This window comes from Electrophorus electricus, chromosome 14 (genome assembly GCF_041902795.1).
Source record: "Electrophorus electricus isolate QZ-2024a chromosome 14, ASM4190279v1, whole genome shotgun sequence".
Classification (NCBI taxonomy): Eukaryota; Metazoa; Chordata; class Actinopteri; order Gymnotiformes; family Gymnotidae; genus Electrophorus; species Electrophorus electricus.
In genome coordinates, this window is record NC_137510.1 from 25,639,507 (window position 1) to 25,660,349 (window position 20,843).

The 20,843-nt window shown below is 38.0% G+C and overlaps 2 protein-coding genes across 6 annotated transcripts; both read right to left on the minus strand.

Annotated features, from left to right (window-relative positions):
* Positions 1–1,431: 1,431 nt before the first annotated feature.
* On the minus strand, positions 1,432–7,104 carry znf576.2 (zinc finger protein 576, tandem duplicate 2). Of its 2 annotated transcripts, none has more exons than XM_027007274.3 (5): positions 6,948–7,104; positions 5,870–6,046; positions 4,774–4,889; positions 4,026–4,169; positions 1,432–3,628 (listed from the first exon to the last, which is right to left on the minus strand). In XM_027007274.3, the coding sequence occupies exons 2-5, from the start codon at positions 6,015–6,017 to the stop codon at positions 2,816–2,818; spliced, it is 1,221 nt and encodes a 406-aa protein (XP_026863075.2). In that variant the 5' UTR covers positions 6,018–6,046; positions 6,948–7,104; the 3' UTR covers positions 1,432–2,815. The 2 variants fall into 2 exon arrangements, with proteins under 2 accessions (XP_026863075.2, XP_026863076.2); XM_027007275.3 differs by lacking the exon at positions 6,948–7,104 and adding an exon at positions 6,222–6,853.
* A 1,561-nt stretch (positions 7,105–8,665) lies between these two features.
* Positions 8,666–20,721, minus strand: znf576.1 (zinc finger protein 576, tandem duplicate 1). Of its 4 annotated transcripts, none has more exons than XM_027007205.3 (10): positions 20,654–20,721; positions 19,249–19,986; positions 18,507–19,031; positions 13,423–16,982; positions 12,676–12,892; positions 12,386–12,553; positions 12,084–12,176; positions 11,788–11,989; positions 11,480–11,687; positions 8,666–10,782 (listed from the first exon to the last, which is right to left on the minus strand). In XM_027007205.3, exons 2-10 carry the CDS (start codon positions 19,934–19,936, stop codon positions 9,472–9,474), a joined length of 6,972 nt encoding a protein of 2,323 aa, XP_026863006.3. In that variant the 5' UTR covers positions 19,937–19,986; positions 20,654–20,721; the 3' UTR covers positions 8,666–9,471. The 4 variants fall into 4 exon arrangements, with proteins under 4 accessions (XP_026863006.3, XP_026863005.3, XP_026863004.3 ...); XM_027007204.3 differs by having other exon boundaries at positions 12,386–12,556; XM_027007203.3 differs by having other exon boundaries at positions 12,652–12,892.
* Positions 20,722–20,843: the final 122 nt, after the last annotated feature.

Below are 20,843 nucleotides of genomic sequence, written 5' to 3' on the forward strand. Positions count from 1 at the left end.
TTTTTTAGTAAACTGAAGCAGGTTGTTCTGCTTTCCTCCTGTAATTTTCACTATCCAGTCCTCGCTGAGGAAAAGCTACCAAACAAATGCTACCACACCCACACCTCGCTGTTGGAATGGTATTTGTTGAGGAATAAGCCATTTAACATTTTGGCCAAAAACCTACTTTTTTTTTTTTTTGTCTCATCTGACCACATTTTAGCTGGATCAATCTGATACCTTCTTGCACACTCCAAACCCAGTAAAAATATGGCATTTTAGTGTATGTGTAAAAATGACAAAGCAATTGTTTAGACATACCTTTAGCAGACTGTGTGCTAGAGTGGTACTAAGAAGCAGCTCCATATTTCTTGTATCGTCCACCCAAGAGATTGTTTAGTGTGGAGTTTGGAATACCGGGTACAATGTAGATTTCCTTGCCATGCCAGCTCCCTGGACCATTACAAAGTCTAAAGACGAAGAAGACCACGGAATCTGTTTAACTGTGAAGAGAAGGGAAAATTGGGGGAAATTAAAACAATAAGATAATTCTAATAATTTGAAATATTGTTATATACCATTTGAAATAAACTATATAATCACAGGCATGTTTTTAGAGTGCATTATATTTGGCCTTTTTGTATCATTCTGAATGAAAACAAAGTAAAATGCCATCTAAAAGTTTCCTTTTTTTGCAGGGACATGCTTAACTGTTGTGGTTGTACTAATCGCACAGAATCAGTTACCTTTAACACGCTATTAGTGTCAGAGTATTGTATTAAAAGGTCCAGTTAGATGATAGTTTACTCAACTTTTGAGAAGAAATAATTTTACTGTGCTTTTTAAATGTCAGGCAGCGGCCGAGCAGAAAATAATCTTATATCACAGCTTTCATCTAGTCCACTTAAACTACATTCTAAATACATCTGTAAGAAACAATACTCTTAAAAATAGCTTTGTTTAGTTCTGTTGAACGCTACAGGAGTGAACTTTATAAAAGGCTTTACAGAGAGACTTTAAAAAGTCAGTACAAGTCCTACACATGCTGTTTTAGCAGTAGAGCAGTTCTGGCCCATTGCAACCTGGACTGCCTACATACATGCTTGCACAAGATCAATAACTCCCACCTTTTGCATCCATAGGTGGTCAAAAATTATTTTGCATACAGTAAATGTTTTAGGTAACTGATAAATGAGGTAATTTGCTTGGAGTTGTACCACTGTGCTGGAGGAAAAAGGTCTCTTACACAAATGACAATCTTTCATACTAAGCACTAATTACCAGATACAATTCCATGAGGAATGAATAAATGGAAATAGGCCAGAAATACATTAGTTTCTTTGTGAAAATGTATAAAAGCAGCCAACTTTGCATTCTGCACTCAGCTAAAAGTGTGATAAAGTAAATATGCAGATTAGTTTGATTATGAAGTATGGTATATGATAACAGCACTCATTCTGCAGCAGCCTTTAAGGCAGGCCTTCTTTAATTTTAAACAGTTTAGCCAACAATGGGGACATATTACAACGAAGAAACAGACACAGTAGGATACATTTTTTTTGTCATAAAAAAGTTTGTGAATCTCTAATGTATAGACAAAAACTCATTAAAACATAATGGACCATTATAACTATTTAAACTAAATCAAGTCAGAGTGAACAGTTTTGTTGACAGAGCAAAACAATGAAAATGTACTTGTTTGAAAGCTTCAGGCTTGATAACACTGAGGCAAAACCAAGTCAATTTCTTCAGATGCATCAATATATCAAAAACAACTGAAACTATACTATGTATTTTGTTTCTTAGGATTAAAAAAAATATTACTATGATAAATCAAGAGGCATCAAGCTCTCCAGACAGCCCTTTCAAAATCTAGGTGTTGTAGTTACAGTATCCATGACTCCATTTTTTTGTGTGTAACACCAAGATTTTGACATGAGGATACTATATACAGATTTTCAGAGTACATTCAACAATCTCAAGTTATCATAGCAATACCAACATTGGTAAAAGTTCAAAGAATTACATATTACATCTTTACAATTAAAAGTTAGTTCTTACAAATTTGTTAAACAAGTCATCTGGATAGAAAAAAACGAATTTCAGTTCGTTTCCACAGCCACATGTCCATATGCATAATTTTCATTTATGCTCCAACTCATTTTGCTCAATCACCATAATTAAAAATTATAACAAAGTTCTCAAAACTTTAGTTTTTTTCCTTTCCTTTTTTTTAAAGGACAGGGGCATTATTCAGGCATTCTCTTATTACAAATGTCAATGTTTATCTCTACTTTTATCCAGTACTAATGCCTTTGTGGTACTACAGAAAATGAAATCATTTTCTAATGAATCAGGTCAATGCTTGTCCTTAGAAAACCAGAAACACCAACTCTAATCATGTAAATTACCACCTGGCATCACACATTTCTAAAAAATAAATGTAAAAACATTAATCCACTCTTGATATTCATAAAAAAGACAAAGTATTCAAATAAAAGCCAATGCAAAGCCTTTCACTTTACGTGAACTTTTTTGAGGTTTATGACCCTAATAGTCTGATGTGTATAATCTATTGTTTTGATTATCCTATATATTTCAAACTGTGGCCTGAAGCATATACCATGCCACCAGTAATAAACATATCAGGATGACATGAGGAAGCCACATGTGGCTTATTGGGTTTCAGGTTCCACAAAAAAACCCTCAGTTTTGACAGTCTCACACAAACAATTTCAACCCTGCCACCCTAAATTTGTCATTCTATTAAGATCACTTCAAAAATCTTGAAACCCTAATCCCTAAATATAGAACCCTGGGCATCTTCCAATCTGAATTATCTTTTTCCACGGCCAGTTGGCTTTTCTTCCTGTTTGTCATGGGTCTGTTGATGGGCTTTTAGGTTGCTTTCTCTGCCGAAGCTCTTGCCACAGGTTGCACAGGAGTACCGGCCAGCTGTGTGGGCCCGAGCCATGTGGGCCTCCAACTGCTCAGGTCGGTTGAAACTCTCTTCGCACTCTCCACACGGGTAAGGCTTGCGCTGGGTGTGCTTCTCTTTCTTATGAGCCCGCAGTTGCGCCAGCACTGGAAAAGTGAGGTCGCATTCTGGGCATGGGATTTTGCGAGAGGGTGGAGGAGTAACTTTTGCTTTCTTGCCCTCCACTTTCTCCTCCTCGACTTTGAGCTCGTGCGATGATTTTGGTGGTCGCCCTCGCCTGGCTCCCATCTTGGCCTTTGGTTCATCCACAACTGGTGGCGGGGAGACAGCCTCTGAATGGTTGCTTGCCCCAGGCTCTGCTGTCACTTCCGTTTCTTCCATCTTGGTTCGTTTTTGTTTCTTTTCTCCAGCTGCTGCAGTCTCAGCTTTTGGAGGTCTCCCACGCCTCTTAACTGGGGCACTGCCATTGCAGTGCTGGTTGCCTGCGTGGTTTTCCTGGTGTTGCAGGAGCTCAGACTCCTCCTCAAAGCCCCTGCCACATTTGCCACATCGGTGGGTCTTGGCAGGATCATCTACATCCTCTCCTTCTTGGCGCACAGGGTGCTGGGCCAAACGGTGGTTGCGTAGAAGTGCTGGGCTTCTGAATGTCTCATTGCATTCTTTACACACAAACTGACGCTCAGGACACACCTGCCGTCTGTGCGTCGTCAACTAGGGACACCAAAAAGCAAAGTAGGTTTCACGATTAAGTTGATTTTCAGTAAGAGATAGCAACTAATTGATTGTAACATTGATGATACTCATAAAATAGTTTAGCACTGTCAGGTGAAATGAAAAGCAAATGGAGCTGACAGCTATAGGCTGTCTCAATGCATAGTGAATGAGCACCTCATACCTTTTCATCTCACAGATATAGCAAATAAGAAGGAAAATAAATCTTTCCAAAAGAGAACATTTAAGAACATATAAATTTTATATTGGTTGAACCATCACATGGAATTCTAACAGCAGAGAAATATGAGCTGGCAGGTTTCTACACACCTTCACTAGCACTTATATGAACAATAACGAACAGTTTATACAGCTTTAGAATGATTCACTCACTGACCTCAGAGAATGTACGGAAGCTCTCTTGGCAGTGTGCACATTTGAAGGGTTTGTCTTCCTTGTTGTGAGTGGACTGATGGTGTGTTAATTCCTCAGAAGACGGGAATGTGCGGTCACACACATAGCAGGTGAAGAGTGTGTCGCACTATATATACAGAAATACAGCTTTTTAATTATATTATAAAAAGACTCGCAGGCAACCATTTCACAGAGCAAAAACTGGAAACTGTTGAGCATTGCGACTGCCTGGCACTATCAATTTGCATGCTGAGGCAGAACAAGACAAAGCTTCCCTTAGCCAAGAGAATGACAGCAAACAGCACATACAAGTACTGCAAATTCAGTTCTTTAAACTGTTATGTCCTAGATTTTAATCTTGTGTTTAATACACATCTTATAACATTGCTCAAGGTCTGTGTTGCCCAAATGGTAATGTTACCTTATCAGCTGTATTTACTGATGCACCCTAAATTCATGGCATTCATAAATGATGCCAAATCAAACATTTCTCCATAAATTTAATGAGATTAAATTGTAAGGCTCTTTACATTGACGGCATTTGGAAGACACTCTTATCCAGGGTGAATTACATATTTATCAGTATAACAGTACATGTGCTCCATTGGAATTGAACCCATGACATCTCTGCATAATAAGAAGAAATCTGAAATATCTAAAGCCAAGATGACCTTCATAGCTGAATACAAATATGAGAAAGTGGGGGGTAGGGGGACACTCTAAAAAGTAACCTGTTGCAACTGCTGTTTGTATTCTTCACGATGGCTCTTCTTCATATGCCTCTCCTTGGCTTTAGCATTACAGAAGGTGATAAAGCACTGGAAACACTGCAGGCTCTCATGCTGGTCTGTGCATTGAGAGGAAAAGTCAAATTTAATAATGAATATAAATGTATGCCTTTGTAAGTAACATTGTACAACTACAGTCAGTTAATCACCCGTTTTCAAACAAATGGTATTACCTACTGCTTTCTAAATGACCAAAGACAAGATCAAGTTCAACTACAACTTCAGTATAGTATGTAAATCAATTCCAACCACCACAATTTTTATGTTGCACCATGGTCCTGGAGGAACATTGTCTCGTTTTTGTTGTGTACTTGTATATAGCTGAAATGACAATAAAATCTCTTGAACTTGAACTTAAGGTGAATTTAAAAAAAAACTAATTTCAAAACAAACAAACAAAAACAAACAAACAAAAAACAAACAAGATTAACACTTGTTACCAGTCTATTCAATTTATTTTAAAGGCCTGCCCGGGATTCAACTGCTTAACCTTCAGTTAGGTTAATAAAATTATTAAGTGAGCACAACAGAACAGGTTTGCTGAGGCTACTTAAATATTAACCTGTCATTATTCAAACCTAGCTGTTTTTAACACCCTACATCCTTTCATTCTGACATCATAACTACCTAGTTACATATGTAGGATATGTATATAAATTTAAAAGTTCATCAGAGTTAGGTTTATTATACAGTATATTAATCTTTTTGTTTAATAACACCTGTATAAAGTGCAAAAGCCAGTAATCATTACCCATCCTCCCTGTATAATGCTATAGTAAGCATTATGATGTATACTTTTTCTACTAATAATTTTGGTAACCCAGTAATGTAATGCCATAAAATTGTAAAAAACAAAACAAAACAAAAAAACATGAGGCCAAAGCGAACTTGCACAGAAGCATCATATCCCATTAAACATTTTACTGTAGAAAAATTCTACTACAGCCTATTTAAAAAAACATAAAAAACCAAACCAACCTTAAACCAGTAGTTAACAATTTCACTGCTTCACATGTTAAGTTAACGCTACATCTCTTACATGACTGAATGCCAGTAGCTGGTGGAGGATCCTGAATGATGATTGTGGTGAATGGCTCTTCTGCTTTTTCATGTTCCAATTCAGCAGGCGTAGCAGTCTCTCCTCCTCCCATCACAATTTCCTCTATCTTCAGTATATCAGAGTCCATTTTGAAGACTTGGGATATCTATATTGTTTCTGCAGGAAGAAAAATAAAGAAATGGCACCGATTAGAAAAGGCAGACACCTAGCTCGTTTTAAAACTTGTCAGTCCTGCTTCCAAACTGTCAATGTCAGCTAACGCTAGTTGGCTATCTTTATTCAACAACAAATCAGAGTATTTAGCTATAGGGAAAAATAAAAAGAAACTCACCACCACGTTAATCTGTCCTTTATATACCCAGCTAGTAGCTAAATAACTAAATTGAGTTTGATAATCCCGCGTCGCGAGAATACTGCAGCGGCATAATGACGTTAGCTAGCTGGCTAGATAGCATGGCTAACAGTCAAATTAGCTAGCTGGCTATCTAAAACATGAGGCCGCAAAAATAGCTGGCTAGCACTATGGGAAACCTCATGTAACGTTATTATGGAAAAATAAGACGATCTGTTAAAATGACCATCCAAAGAAGCACGACACTGGTGGCAATGCAATGCCGCTTGCCAACATACATCGGCTAAATAGCTAGCTAGCCAACAAACCGAGGGCCCGACTAATGTGGCCTTCGCTCGGCTACACTCAATATTAACGTCCTTCAGCGCTGCTATCACAAACTGTGATATATCAAATTATGTCCCAAATAAACTAAACGGTTTGCCAGATGGCTAACTGGCTACAGAGCTAGTTATGTGAGTGTGTTCTTGTCAAAACAAACAACCGTCTCTAGCTGCATTAGATAGCTAGTTAGCTAGGTTAGCCCGCTGGCTCGCTGCTAACTTATCCAATACTCTTCGAGGTTAAACTTGCAGTTGACCAACATGGGTTAGCCAGCACGTAAGCCTGAATTCAAGCAAACATTCCCTATAACATTAGACGCAAACACGCCTACAACGGCAAAAATAACCGACGCAAACCAGCGGGACAGTACAAATACCTTACCTTGTTATAGCTGCACTTTCATGGAGGGAAAACACCACCAGCTAGTCATGCAAATGGACGTAAGAGGGGGGCGCAAGTGGGTTACAAACGTTTACCCACTGAAGCAGCGTCCAGCCCGCTACAGACGCTGAGATAAGAGGTTTGTATCTGAACGAACAGTCGCTCTCTGAATGAGAGGAACATACACAAAACACACCAGGCTGCAGCAGCTGTGGTTCAACTTCAAGTCTCCCTTTTGTTGGTTTTATGCGACATTGCACTACAGGCCTGTTTCCAGGGCTGCGCGTACTTTGTACTTGGTTTGCTATAATTTCAACAAGCTTCTTTATCTCTGCTTTAATACCTGGCATTGCAAACCAATGATCAGCACAAAAGATTAGTTGGTGTTTTATTTATTTATGTTTCTGTTTAAAAAATGTTTTCATGTGGTCACATCCATTTCAAATGTGACAAGATTGACAGTATTGTTGTGAATGATGTACTTCAGAGCCTATAAAACCTAACTTAGCCTAAAAAAGAATTATAAAGCCTAAAATAAAATCTTTATTTAACACAAAATGTAATTTAACACAAAATGTATGTATAAAACAAATGTACAAATATAAACATTGGAAAAAATGAAATAATGATAGTATGAAATAATGATAGTATCTTTATCTATAGTTTTAAAATAAATTTTCATATTAGCATTTATATGACACTTTGATCCAAAGCAACTTACAATTATGACTGAGTAAAATTTGAGTAATTGAGGGTCTTTCTCAGTAGCCCAAAAGTGGCAACTTGGTAGTGGTGGGGCTTGAACCAGCAACCTTGCAATTACAGGTCAAGTACCTTAACCACAGAGACACCACCACCCGAGCAGTAATAATAATGCTTCAGTTGACTAAATGTTCAGTTGACTAAATGTTGAAATATAAAACTATTGGGATTAACCATGAGCACAGTGTACCCACTTCATATCATCAGAATGGATGGAGCACACACTCAGTTCTGCCTCTTCCCCTTTCTTTGGTACAGATATTAGATAGACCTTCAGAAAACTCTACAATTTTTTGTTAAATACAATTAACAAAAAATAAATAAAAGCCTAACAATATTTCTGATAGAACTAAAGCTATATATACTTTGTGATAGGTCTTGCAAATTGTTACATGTGGCTTCCTCTATTGCACAATGTGCTAACGACAAATTAACTGTAAATTAACAAACCCTTAGATAACCATAAACATTCTTTTAGTCCTAATTTTCTTAGTTTTTTAAATGCAATTTGTGCTTTCACTTTTAGATTTCAGTCTTCTTACATATGATATTGTTAGCTGCTGATTTTGCTCTCACTTGTATTTAGTTGCTAGTTTTAGGCCAAATAACAATGACCAAGTAAATGTTGAATTTTTAACATCTGCAAGGATTTGCTTCGACAGAGAACCTTTAAATACACTTGTTCGGCCAAGACTTTAGCTTATAGCTGTAAAACATCTTAAAAATTTTACCAGACTTGACAAACTTCCAGATTTAAGAGGCAATAGGGTAAGAATAATCCGAATGAATAGGTTGACTGATCTGTTGCGTCTACAATAATTGCTCATTTTGTTCTTTGAGAAAATATCAAATACACACACATTGCAAATTTCTGCATTTATGAACAAGCCACATCACATTTGTAGCTACTAATTTGACTAGTCTTGAACTTCTATAACTACAAAAACAAGGTAAAGTGAAAACGAATTCTGCATATCCTTTATTAAGCAATTAAAAGCAATTCCAAAAATAAAAAGTACAGAAGACATTTTATCCAGAAGACATTGTGACAATACATAATTAAAATTATAATTGCAACTATGATCAATTATTCACTTGTAGACATCATGGATAACTTACAGCATAAGTTACATTTGCTTACAGAAAATCATAATGTACAATTGCAACAATAATCTTGCACAATTATCCACATATTGTGGACATATAGAGACAAACGTGCACAGGACAACTACCGCTCAAAAGACAGGAATCAAAGTTTTCAATAATACACTAATTTTGTAGTATATATAAGCTTCTAATATGATGCTAATATATGTACCTTTAAACTGATTTTATCAAGCTGCTAAAAAGTTAGGAAACTTTGTGTTAAAAATAACTGGAAATATGAGAAAATTCCTCATATTTGCAAACCAGTGATCAAATGAAAATGACACATTTTCTACAAATTAATAGATACTTATCATTTAATAATTTCTGATTAGCCTCCAAATACTTTACATTCTGAATGATGCATCTAAAATTGTTTATCATTTAGCTCTCTAATATTTAAAAAAACAATTATGAATAAAACAACAAACTTAATTTGACAAGTGATTCCAAACCTTTGAGCAGTAACATTTATTTAGAAAAGCTGTACAGACCAATAAATGAGAGATCATTGATGCTAGACAATCCTCATGTCAAGCCACAATGTAATTAATAGTTATCATAAACTGGCATAGAAGTAATATGCTTAATAGAGCATGATCAGAGTAAGTAGATTTCATTCAGACCCCTGACTATGAAACTTCAGGAAACAGTTGTGATTGCGTGAAATGCAAAGGAACACACAGCATTTGAGACATCGTACTCGAGATGTTCTCTCACAACCTCCGAACCTACATCTGGCTTCTTCACCTTCGGCAAGTTGCTCCGGCCAATGGCCCATACCATCATATCGTGTGGCTGCATCAGGAAAAGAGTTCTCAAAGGCATCATTGGTGCCTGGAGTTGTATTTGGAGCAGAATGTTTAGGAACTGGAGGATAGGGGGGTGATGAGTCTTGTGCATCAATACTGCTAGAAAGGATTAAAGCTTTGGAAACTTCCAAACGGAATGCCATAAGTGACAGTGGCTCTGAATCATGGTTTGTATCTTGCTTGTATTGTAGCCAGGAGTTAACTAATGCCAGATCAATAAGGTCCCAAAGAACAGACTGTGGCCAGGCACTGGGTGATGAACTTGTACATGGTGTGCGATAAAGGCTTCTTAAGTCTCTGTTTAGATTTGCAGCTTTGATTGCTCGCTCAAAACCACTGACAAGCGACGTTGAACGAGATCTTTCCTTTGTTGCCGCAGAGAGGATGAAGCCATGGTGGCATCTAAATAGCTTTAGCTTTCCATCAGAGGTCACAAACTCATCACCTACTTGGCCCCTTGCACCTCCAACCTTGCCAGCACTGCGCACTCCTGCCTCTAGGAGATGCTCCAACATAGAAGGTGTTGATAGTTCTGGTTTACAGAGAAACACCATGCCTTGGTTATCATCTATTTCTTGAGAAACCATATTTACAACTACTTCCTCTCTCTTACAGTCCTTTACACGCAAGTTAAAGTCCATGACCAATCCAGTAACATTTATCATAATTGTGTGATGTAACAAATGCGTTGGGTGCCTCTGAAAAGGAAGGGGGTATTGGTCAACTGCATGGTTTCCATTTCTCTTAAGAGCTCGACACCCTTCTTGAACTCTCTTTACAATGGCCTGAACTTTCCACAATGGATCTGTTTTTGACACTAAAGTGTCTGTGCAATTCTCCGTATCCTGATACCTGCACAACGGCAAGGATGTAAACATTCTAGATTTGTCACCTGGTGAAGGAACTTGTCTCGGTGCCTTATCACTGGTGCTTAACTGAGTTGTGTTTCCTTGGCCACATTGTTCATCTCCATCTCCATTTGCCTGCCTGAGATCTCCTCTAGGACTAGCCAACTTAAGGTTGTAAGTGAGCTCAGAAAACTTGGAAGCTGACATGGCATCAGCAATTAAGGGCACTCGGGTGAGGTCCTCCCAGTACAGCTTCATACTTGGAAACTTAGGAGTAGCAAGAGGGCAAGATACAAGACAAGAATTTCAGTATCAATATCGGTTGTATACTAAACACTTAAAGAATGACAGTGATTCATACTAATAAATATATTCAACTCAGTACTTGCAATTATGGAGAATAATAAACAATTACTGATTTATATGCTATCCAAATGTACTGACAAAGTGAAATTAAATATAGATATTTACACATTCATTTTTTGTTATTTAACCACAGGACATTTTGAATGTACGATATGCATATGCACTATGTAATAAGAAGCTTGATCATATATGTCAATGGAATTAAGTGGGACCGATTCACAAGATCTACATCACTTGACTCATAAAATTGTAATCATAAGCATGACATTACTGTATTTTTTTACTGCATTGTGAAACAATTCAACAATTCTACAAGAGAACTCCATCCATTATAATATCAGAAAAGCTGGTAAACAACAATCAAAAATAGGGAGAAATCTGCACAAATGGGACTCCTGCCTTCAAATACCACTTATCTACTTAGCTTTCGTTATGTTTAGTAAATGGTTTAGCATGGTGCTAAAGACGCTTAATTTAACACTTAATTGAGAATCATAAGAAATTGATAGCATTTAGAATGTTATGTATTGGTCAGAAATACCGACACTTACAATTTGGTAAACAGACAGGAAGAGTATTTAATTAGCATGTTACCCACCTTTAGGGTTCCCATTGCAATGTGGATTCCTGCGATCTGGGCTACCTCTTTTTCGGTAACAGGTGTTGGCAGTTTTGATGTTTGCCCTGTCCAGACTGCAATTTCTTTCCACGTGTCCCAGTTGAAGTACTGCAGGAAGTAGTCAATAGGTTTCCAACACTCTTTTGTGGTTCCCCCTTGGTGCTTTGCTTGGGAAAAATCTACATTTCTATGGAAATAAGAAGGGGGGGGGGAGACTAAGAACACATAAGGAAAACACAACTTTGGAAACCTTTACCTAATATTTTGCTATTGGAATCAAGACTAACCCTGAATTTCTTCCACCCTCCTCATAGACTGAAAGTTCTTTTTGTTTCATAGCTCCATTGGTGTGGATACCATGGTAACAGGACATAATAAGAGCTTCAGCATCTGGCTCAGACTGAAAATTGTCAAACTCCTCTGTGTCTGAACTCTGTGAGAGGAATTCTAGAAGGTGTTGAGGGCTCTGGTGCTCGGTGCCAAGATCACCTGTGAAACAGCCACACATTCTCAGTAGGCAAATTAAAATAAAATATTATCAGTTAGAATTGAGCTTTTATCCCAATGTGACAAATTTATTTACCCTCTTCAGTGCCACCGTAAAAATTATGATGCATTTCCATTTGTGAGCATTCCACCATGATTTCCTCACACTCCTCTATTTCAGGTCCAGCCTCTAGAGGATATCAAAAAAGTGAATTATTGATATGTTTTACATTTATCTGACACTTTTATCCAAAACGACTTACAAATATGACTGCGTACAATTTGAGCAATTGAGGGTTAAGGGCCTTGCTTAGAGGCCCAACAACAGCAACTTGGCAGTGGTGGGGCTTGAACCAGCAACCTTCCGATTACAAGTCAAGTACCTTTATCCTGATTTACCTGTCCTCTCTTCTGGAACCTTGGTTGCTTGTTCACTAAGGGGAGGTTCCACCAGTATCTCTCCCTCCTCTTCTTTAACAGGATAGAATATACACTGTTTGCCAGCAGATTCAGAGCCTGTTGAGGATCCAGAGGGGATCCCATCTGTAGCATGATTGAGGTGCTTTTCTGCTGGGAAGGTAGTAAAAATGTATTTACAGTTATTCAAAAATAATTATTGCAGCTAAGCAACTAAGGATTGAAGGAAAAAAATTACACACACATACTTGTTTGATTTTTAGCAGACTTACGTAGGCACATAGCACGATGAGTTTGTTGTGAAGCTTTGTGCTCGTTTAAATTTTGGTGATTTTCTGCCTTTACCCGAAACATTCGAACTCCTTTCAATAAATCTCTCTCACTAGGTGGGACTTCATGAGGGGCCAGAGTTGATGGACTGGCTTCTATTTTTACATCATCAAAGTTGCCAGCAGATGTTATGCCTTCAGTCTCTGGGTGTGGATTGCCCTTCAATGAAAAAACAAAAAACTGAACTTTACCAAAAAAGATAAAATACACAATTATTGCTTTAGAATAATTGGGTGGTTCTAAAATCCTGTTTCTCTGATGTCAGGAGAAACGCGTTTACAAATCTCCACCTATATAGCCTCACCCACTTACATTGCAGTTCTCAGGCTTATTTCATCTCTGTGTTTTTTGAATGAGGCACAACAGGTCAACCAATCAGAACTTAAAATTAAACAGAATGTTTCTGTTACTGCACAGGTATGAAATAAACGATCTAAGGGATAAATAGAGGTTGGAAAATGGTGATATAAAAATGAATTATGACTGTTTTTGGAACATAAAGCCACACAAATTTTGTGTGGACTTGAAGGAAAGGGCAGAAAGGGTACCTACACTACCAAATATGTATTATGTCTAACAGGATATTTTATTAATACTCAAATACTAAAGTTCTTAGAGAGTTTGCACGTGTACTGGGTCTTTTATCTAAGGGTCAAGAAACTGCCATAGCATATGCTATCATTACTTACCCAGCTTCTTATGCTGCCTTGGCTGTGTGCAGAGTTTCCTTCCTCACTTTCATGAGCTGTCTGGAAATGTTCCAGAACCATTCCAGATGAACTGCTGGTCTTGTCTTGCTCGCCAGACTTCTGAACCAGTGATGCATCATCTGGTTTCCTCACATCTACAGCACAGGAAGTAACAGATTCTAGCTCCAAAACTACCTGATCTTCAGGGCATTCCTCCAACTCTGACTGCTTGTAAGCTATAGTGGAACAGGTTGCCTTTGTTTGATTGTTCCTTTCTTCATTCTTTTCCTCACAGTCATCCGTGAGTGAATAAAGCTGAAAAACAACTTGACATTCTTCTTTATTGTTCACCATCTCTTTTGTAGCTCTTTTTGTAGCTCTTCCAAGTTGTCTCTTTCCTTTACTTCGACCACCTCTTCCTCTTCTACTTCTTGTCATAGATGTTTTTGTTTGCTTCTCTTCTCTCTGGACCAGTATCTCCTCTTCCTCTTGTTTAATTTCTGGTTGTTCTGTTAAGTGGGAGTCTGAATTTTCAGTTGATGCTGGATTCACATGTTGTATGGATAGCTGACACTGGTTCAGGTCAGTGTGAACTGATTCATTTTCCTGTTGATCAGAGCCCACTCGAGTCTCATTAGAAAGACTATTTACCTGAGTAGAGTCCTTGTCATCTACATTTTGGTCTTCAACCATGACTACCTTCACATCTAAAGGCAACTCCTCTTTAATGTCAACACCCTCCTGTGGCTCAGAAACTGAGACCAGTTGAACTGACTCCATGTTCTCCTTTTCCCCTGACTTTTTCTTGTGTACTGGAATGTGGAAAGTGTCAGGTTCTGTGGATGAAACATCTGCAAAAGGCTGCCTAAATATTGTGGAATCTTTGCAAAGTGTCTCTGAATTTCCAGGATGACTATCTTGATGAATCTTCTCCCTCTCTTTGGCCTCGTGTTCAAGAGAGATTGATGCAGTTGGGAAAGAAGGGGAAGGACTGAGGGCTGGGAATGAGAGTCCGTGATCATCCCTGTCTTCTAAACCAATCTCTCTCATCTCGGTCTCCATATCCCAGTCTGTAGACACCTGTATTTCAAAGTTGCTTGAATGAACCGCTTTTGTGATTATTGCTTCATTTGACCCAGAACTCACTGGATTATTAGAAGCATCACTGCTCAAATTGGACTGGAAAATTCCACTTTCAGAATGCATAGAAGCCATGTGCTCCTGCAAGGCAGGGACTTCTGAGAAGTTCTTCCCACAATCTTGGCATCCAATTGTGAGCCGAGAATATGGAGGACTCAATGCAATTTCCTGATCTATTTTCGTAGAAGATTTACGCTTCCGCACAACTTTTGGCTTTGTGCATAATGGAGCTGAAGTGAGACCATTGTCAACAGAGTACATTTGCAAATGACAGGCATCCTTCTGAAATTCTTTAGATTTCTTTCCAATCATTTTTGCTTTCTTTTTCCTTGCCGTTTGTGGTGATTTATTTTGTGTTTCTCCTTTTGTCTGTACCACTGTAGCTTCTTGGGAACAAACTTCCTTACTCTGACATTTATGTTTAAGTGGTTGTTCAAATCCTGTGGTTTTAGCATCCAACTTGTGCACTTTTAGCTGTGGCTGCTTGTGACCTTTCAATAAAAGCAATGCTTGCTGCTTTATTTGATCATGACATGAGATTTCAGACTCACTTTTTTGCTCTTTGTCCTTTCGTTTAGCTAACGTTTGGATTTCCGTACCTAGTTCATTCTCGGTAGCATCTTTAATCTTTGCTTTCTTTGGAGACACTGCTTCCACTATCTTGGCTTGCTTTTTTTTCTTTGGCTTAGGTGTTTCATTTTGCTCCATATCCTGGGCAGATTTCCCTTTCTTTGCCAAATCTCTGGGGGTTTCAATTTTTCTCTTCTGAGGTTTCCCTTGTGGTGTTGGTTCTGCCACTTTAATAGCCTTTGGTATACAAAAGTCATGCTTGAGCCCAGTCAAATTTTCAACTGTGCCTCCTTTTTTGCGTTTCTGATTTTTCTGTTTCTGTTTTAAATGAGGGGCACTTTCATTTTGTAACAAAGTAGGCACTTGAACCAAATCGATGTCTTGCCATTCTTTGTATAGACCTGCCTTGGATATCTTCAGGAGCTTTTGTTTTGAAGATTTCTCTTTGTTTTCTCTAGGTCCAAAATGCACCAGTTTTTTGTTCTTTGTCTTCTCTCTCTTTTTTTGTACAGTTTTTGATGCAGTGTTAGTTTCTCGAGAAGTTGTTGTCTGTGAGGTGCTTAGTGAACCTTCATCTTCAGATCCCAGGGACTGTGACTTAAGAGATACCCGTTTCTTGGACCTTTTCTTCTTTGTTGGTAGCATTATCTTAGCATACAAGCAATCTTTTACACCCGACATCTTCTGGTCTCCTGGTGCCAACATGGTCTGCTGATTACCGGAATTATTAACTGGTGCCTGTTCCAAGTAATAGTTCTCTTGATGATGCTGCACATTGTTGAGAGAAGGCTGAATAGTCTGTCCTTTTGGTTCCTCTGACTGTGAAGTTTCCTTTGGAGCCAACTGTTCCAAGTGAGCTTCAAGCTCTTGATTATTATCAAAGTTAAGAATATTCATTTGTCCAGACTGTGGCTCTGATTCTATTAATGAGTCTTCTGCATCACATTTTTGATCCAGGGATTCTGCAGTAATGATGGTCTCTTCTGACAGCATGATTTCTGTTGGCTTTGAAATATTTTCTTCAGTTGTTTGAGACTGACTGCTTTCAAAATCATTTATGGAAAACACAGACGAACCATCCCCAGTCTCTAAAGTTTTGACATCTAAAGTAACTTGAATATGCTGCTCCACTGTTGTATCCATTTGTTCACTGCTTTCCTCCTGGGGAGTTAAGACTGACTTTTCAGTCAGCTCTGGTAAAATCTCAAATTGAACCTCATTTAACTGTGCACCTCTCATATCCGATTCAACAACTGCCACCTGATTCTCTGGATTCCCTAATGAAACAACAGTTTTCTCACCCTGCACCATTGTTGCCTCTTGCTCAACAGTAACCCCAATCTCTAAAGAATCTTTACACGTGGTTCGCTCAGCTCCAGTTGACATCATCCCTTCATGCCTTGACTCATCCCTTGTCTGCTGAAGTATGACTGGTTGAATTGTTGGTTGTGTGAAATTAAAGTGCAATGGCTGTATGAGACCCTGTGGCTGTTGCATTCCCATGTTTTGGGCCTGAAAAGATAACGGGTCAACTCCAAGTATGACCAGCTGATTGACTTTTTGTACATTTCCCAGTTTTTCTATTAATCTTTTAATTTGTTCAGCTCCCAGTGGGCCTATTTGTTGTGCTGCTGGTCCAATAGCTTCCATACGTAGTAGAGGTGGTTGAACTATTGCAGATTGAGTTGTAACAAGTGGGACACCTTTTAACTCTTGTGATGCCACGGTGGTACTGGAGGGAGGTATGGTTTTGCACTGTGGATGCTTAATTTTAATGTGATGAATCTGTGACTTTGCTGTCTTGAAGGATTCATCACACTGTGAGCATGCAAACTTCTTAGCAAATGTACCTGCAAAAGTGCAAATGACAGATATGAATGCCTTGGTAATAAGGACAACCCAAAAAATATTTGATGACAACAGCTGCATACAGAAATTGTTGGCCGGTAATGATAAATGATCCATGATGAGGCATTTGAACATCTGCTGATAATGTATTTATGAAGATAATTTTAAACTGTATACTGTATATAGCAGTACACAGTTTCTTAGCCATCATTCATAGCCATGATTCACAGCTACATAGCTACATTTTGAATCAAATCAAGAAAAAGAAGTCGTCTAGTTCATCTGCACCTGGTATAAGTTTTGCCACATTGTATGTCCAAAGAATGTTTCTGCACAAGAAAGGTTTCTCTGTATGGGATAAGATGCTTAACTACTACAGTATTTGTAGCAATTGCAATAATTATTAATGCCATAATCTCTTTTTTATTTATTTTCCTGTACTTTTTATCTTTTAAAGTTCCATTTAATTAAAATGTGTTATATAAAAATATGTTTGAATAATTTACTTTGATTTGTTTTGTAGAACTCTTTAACTAGAGTATCCAGTATTCCAGAATAAAAATACACACTATTAATTCAGCAATAACCCGCGACACTCTCAGGACCTGCAGTTGCATCCACAATCTCAATATTTACTCTTGTAACAAAATTATTTTATTAGTGTCAATGTAGCTAACAAATAGTTCACATTAGTCACACAATACTATGCTCTAATATTAATACCTAAATAATAAGCCAGAAATATAAAAGCGGCTAACATAAATACTAATATACTATTAAGTACAAATGTCAAAGCATTTAAGTGTAAAAAATGAAAGTTTTGAGCCTGTTCTAGTCTTAATTTTTTTATTGTGAAAATATAGCCTACTACTTATTTGGTCTAGTATTTCTCTGAAAATAAAAATATATGAGAGATTTCTCTGCAAAGCTGCCATGTGGGCAGTATTTTGTATTTACTACTCTCTCTAATGCCTCTAATGCGCTTGAATTGTTGTTTCATAAATGTCATTGTGGTACTGCTCAACCCTAAACTATGATTGGCCCTTAAGATTTTTATTGTTCTTGCTTTTTTGACAGTTGTAATATTTGAGTTGGTTGTCACATAGACATATCATTGGTCTGCTAACCTAGCCTACTGTAACTAAAACAATCCCTGAAGTGTATGTTTTGTGTGTCTGTAGCATAAGAGACCCACACAGCTATGCAAGTACATCCTGAAAGAAAGGTGCCTAAGTTTCAGAAAGATAAGCAGTTAAGTTTCTGCAGGGTACAGTAAAAGGTTCAAAGACAATTATAAGATTGTACAAGTTATAAATACTAATAGACTATGTATGTTTTAGTCCATGATCCAAGCTCATTGGATTTGAGTGAGAGCCCTTCCTCCCTTTATATATAATTTTATATATAACTTTATATATAACTTTATATATTATAAATCAAATATATGATTATTTGATTTCCCACTACTTCTTGGCAACATCACCCCATACTCTTTAGGATTAACCTGGAGACAGAGTCGTACCTACCTTTATTCCTCTTTTTTTTTGTGTTGGTTGTAGAATTTGCCAGGTCTGCAGTGCCCTCTGTATCCTCCTTTTCATGTGCTTCCAGGTGTTTTTGGAGAGCCTTTGGCATGCTGAACCTCTTGCCACACTCTTTGTGTATGCACACATATGGCCTTTCTCCAGTGTGTATGCGCTGGTGGTATTTAAGCAAGGTTAGGGTTTTGCAGTGCTTGCCACAGTCTGAGCAGGTGTATCCATGCTTGCCAAAGTGAACTTTCTTGTGACTTGTGAGCTCAGATGATCGGCTGAAGGCTTCCCCGCAGATGGGACATTTGAAAGGCTGCTTCTCCGTATGAGCCCTCTGATGTGCCATGAGCTCAGTGGAGCAGGTGAAATGCCGATCACAGACGTAGCAGGCGAAGAGGGCATCGCCAAGCATGCACTGCTCATACTCGGTGGGGTGGTTCATTTTGAGGTGGCGCTCCTTGCTCTTGTTGTCACTGAAGATGATGTGGCACTCCAGGCATTGTAGGGACAGCTGAGATGCTACGAATGCATCATAAACCAAAATAAATCACACTTCAATAGGTTCTTTAAAAATATCTCTTCTAAAGACATTCCAAGGGCTTTTTTTTTAAGTACACTTAAAATTATAGATAATGGGGATAAATACACTGGGAGAATTAATTATGCCATTGTTTTATAGCTAATGCTTTTTGCTAACAGTAATGAGATGATTAAACTGAAATGAGAAACAACTTACAGGTGAGGGGGATAACAGTGGATCTGGTCATGTCTATTTTCAGCGGATCCATTCTGTCCTTCTTTGGGGGAATGTTCTTTCTGACACTCTTTTCCTCTTTGGAGCATCCCACATCTTTGGGAGTCATGGATGTTGAATCTGGAGTCTGTTTTTTTTCACATACCACCTCTTTCAATTTCCCCATCAACAGGGCACTTGGATCTAATGTAACTTTGTCAGATGGACCTTGTGCTTCACTGGGGTCTGTATGGACTATGAACTCACAGCGCGGTTCCACAGGGTTTATGTCCGATTCCAAAATGCTGGCAGCTATCATCTCATTGGGAATACCTGGGTCTGATGAAGTATGATCAGACAATGTTGACTGAACTTGAGAGTCATTGGGATCATCAGGGCCAGTTGGTTTCTCCTGAGTTGCTTTATGTGTCATCAGGGAGAGTGCATTTTCTTCCAACATTACCTCCACTGGTGATACTGGTTCTATTATTGACTCTGATGGTACATGCAGATTCAATTTCTGCCCTTCAAGACCAATGATCTGTGCTGTAATGTTATTGACCTCAACATGTACTGATTGGTGGTCTAATGTTGTTTCTGTAGAAGATATGTGATCTAAAGCCATATCTCCTTTGGCAAGAAACATATCACTGACTGAAAAATCATTCACTGACTGTTTAGAAAGCTCCATGATCTTCCTAAATTAATTTAAAGATGAGCTCTTAGAAGTATTCAAATGTCCTGAAATACACAACACAAATAGAGACACATTTGAGCACTAAAAACAGGAGTGATTCATATTGCAAATGTGAACATTCAATATTTTAGTAACTGTACAATGCAAGCTAATAAAATAAAAATAATTCTCAATTATATATTAGTGACTAATGATATATATTAGTGACCATCAGTCTAGGTAAAATAACGGAGCTAGCACTACTGCGGCCTCTTTTTGAAATGGTGTAAAGAATAAAATTTAAATCCTGGTGAAGATATGGCATAGAGCTATAGCTGCCGCTGTTAAATAACTATTCTTCATCAACAAATAATGGTTCAGTTATTTACACCGTATCTATGCATAACCAGAATGGTGAAATAAAGAAAATCATATTTCAACTAAGGATTGCAATTACAAGACAACAGGATGTTTTCTAGTGGTGCATAATAAATATTTAGTTTTTAACTCGCCCGCAAACCGAGCTAGATAGCTAGCTAGCTGAGCTAGATTACTCCGTTGTTGTAATTGTTAGAGGTAGCCCATTGTTGAGCAAGCTAGCTGACCAGCCTCACCAAACGCACAGATCAATACAATCATATGACGTTGCATTATGTGCATTATAGCCACTATAATGTACACGCGGTTATACTTTTCATTACATGATCCATTATATTAGAACATTTAGCCTACCTATTTTATTTCTTCCATGCAAACATCACTGCTGTAGCACCAAAATCATCACGAAATCGGAGTTTGACGTCATGCGTAGCGATCTCTATGGTAGTTGTAGTTTTTCTGAACTGTGGCATACTTCTAGTGGGCGTTCATGCTTTAGCCAGCTGCTTTGTTTTGAACAAACTCGCTAATCTGTTGCGTTAAA